The 1,707-nt window shown below is 60.5% G+C and overlaps 1 protein-coding gene across 1 annotated transcript in view; it reads right to left on the bottom strand.

Moving 5' to 3' along the window:
* The window catches only part of DYSF (dysferlin), a 109,469-nt gene that overhangs the window by 79,938 nt on the left and 27,824 nt on the right, over nt 1-1,707 (bottom strand). The window contains exons 19-20 of the mRNA XM_035896592.1: nt 1,151-1,343; nt 453-608 (exon numbers count right to left, since the gene is read on the bottom strand). Of these exons, the coding sequence (XP_035752485.1) occupies nt 453-608; nt 1,151-1,343 (349 nt within the window). The remainder of the gene's footprint in view (nt 1-452; nt 609-1,150; nt 1,344-1,707) is intronic.

Raw genomic sequence — 1,707 nt, 5'->3', positions numbered from 1 at the left:
GCTGAGGGAGCTGGGCTTGTTCAGCCTGGAGAAGAGAAGGCCGAGAGGGGATCTCATCAACACCTACAAATATCTCAAGGGTGGGGGTCACGAGGATGCAGCCAGACTCTTCTCAGTGGTGCCCAGTGCCAGGACAAGGGGCCATGGACACAAACTGAAGCACAAGAGGTTTCAGTTGAACGGGAGGAAGAACTTGTTGACTGTGAGGGTGCCCGAGCCCTGGCCCAGGCTGCCCAGGGGGGCTGTGGAGTCTCCTTCTCTGGAGACCTTCAACCCCCGCCTGGCCGCTGTCCTGTGCCCCCTGCTCTGGGTGAGCCTGCTTGGGCAGGGGGGTGGCACTGGGTGAGCTCCCGAGGGCCCTGCCAGCCCCTGCCATGCTGGGATTCTGGGATTCTGTGAAAATGCATTAAAAAGGATTAGCAGGCATGCACATGTACCAAAAGCCAAGGTACCTTCAGGAAGATGGTCTGCAGCTTCCCGCAGTTCTTGCCGCAGCAGCTGGAGATGCCCCTGGAGAAGAGGACCTCGTGGGCTGGCACGCGGGCATACGCCACGCGCTTGTCCCCCTGCAGCATCCAGATCACTATGTCGGGCAGGCTGTTTTGGGGCTGGAACACACAAAGGACGTCATGTCCAACCAGGGGGCTCCCAACGAGCAGAACCCCCGCAGAGGGATGCGGGAGGCTGGGGAGCAGCCGTGCCCCGAGTCCCACTGCCAAAAGAAGCCTGTGGAGAGAGACCAGTCAACCCAAACCCCACTTCAGCAGCTCCGGATCCCACCTGGGTCTGGCCAGGGCAGAGCACCCCCAGGTCTCCCCAGGCCCTGCCCTTCGCCACCAGCCCGGGTCGCTGCAGCAGCGTTGGTTGAGGGTTTGCTGGCCGTGCTCTAAAGCCCTGCCATGGCCAAGGCTAAACCCCAACGGCCGGGCGCCAAACCCGGTGCCTTCCGTACCAGCTTCCCATCACTGTGGCGGGATGCAGGTGCAAACCTTGCATGGGGGGGGCCAGGACCCTGCCTGCGAGCGCAGCGTCCTCTCTGCGTCCCACCGGGTGGTTGCTCAAAAGGGCACCGTGACAGCGAGCTTGGGAAGAACGAGATGGGCCCCCCCAAGGTGAAAAGCAGCTCCTGCCACCACAGTGGCCGCGTTACCTCCTCTGCCATGGCCTTCAGCCTGGGGAGCCAGTCCTCCGCCTGCTCCAGGACGGCCGACAGGCTCGCCTCCTCGTGCTTGAGCTTCAGGGCTGCCTTCGCCATCTGCTCCAGGTTGCTGCTGCGAAAGCGGTGCATGTGCTGGTCCAGGTGGGTGCTGGCCGGCTTCCCCAGGACGTCGGGCAGGGTCAGGCTGTGGGGACGGGCAGGGAAGCGATGTTAGCAGCTCGCTCACCCTCTGGTGGAGTTTTGCTGTCTTTTTTTTTTTTTTTTTTTTTCCCCCCTCTCCTTTTCAGCAAGTTTCCAAAGAATTCACAAGCCACCGAAGATCCATTTGGGGAACGGGGCAATGCCAAGAGCAAAGGAGCATCAAACCGTGCTCGCAGCCCCCACGCGTCACCCACAGAGCCCTGGCTGAGCCGTGCACACACACACCCCCCACACACACACATTTTAATATAAATTGATTCAAGCTGCTGGAGAAACGTTTCAGGAGTCCAGGAGGATCTTCCCTGTGCTGAGACATTTAGAGGATTTCCTGTAAAGTGCAGTGATTT

The sequence above is a fragment of the Egretta garzetta genome, unplaced genomic scaffold (genome assembly GCF_000687185.1).
Source record: "Egretta garzetta isolate BGI_Z169 unplaced genomic scaffold, ASM68718v1 scaffold506, whole genome shotgun sequence".
In the NCBI taxonomy this organism is placed as follows: Eukaryota; Metazoa; Chordata; class Aves; order Pelecaniformes; family Ardeidae; genus Egretta; species Egretta garzetta.
This window is presented reverse-complemented; position numbering and strand designations above follow the sequence as displayed.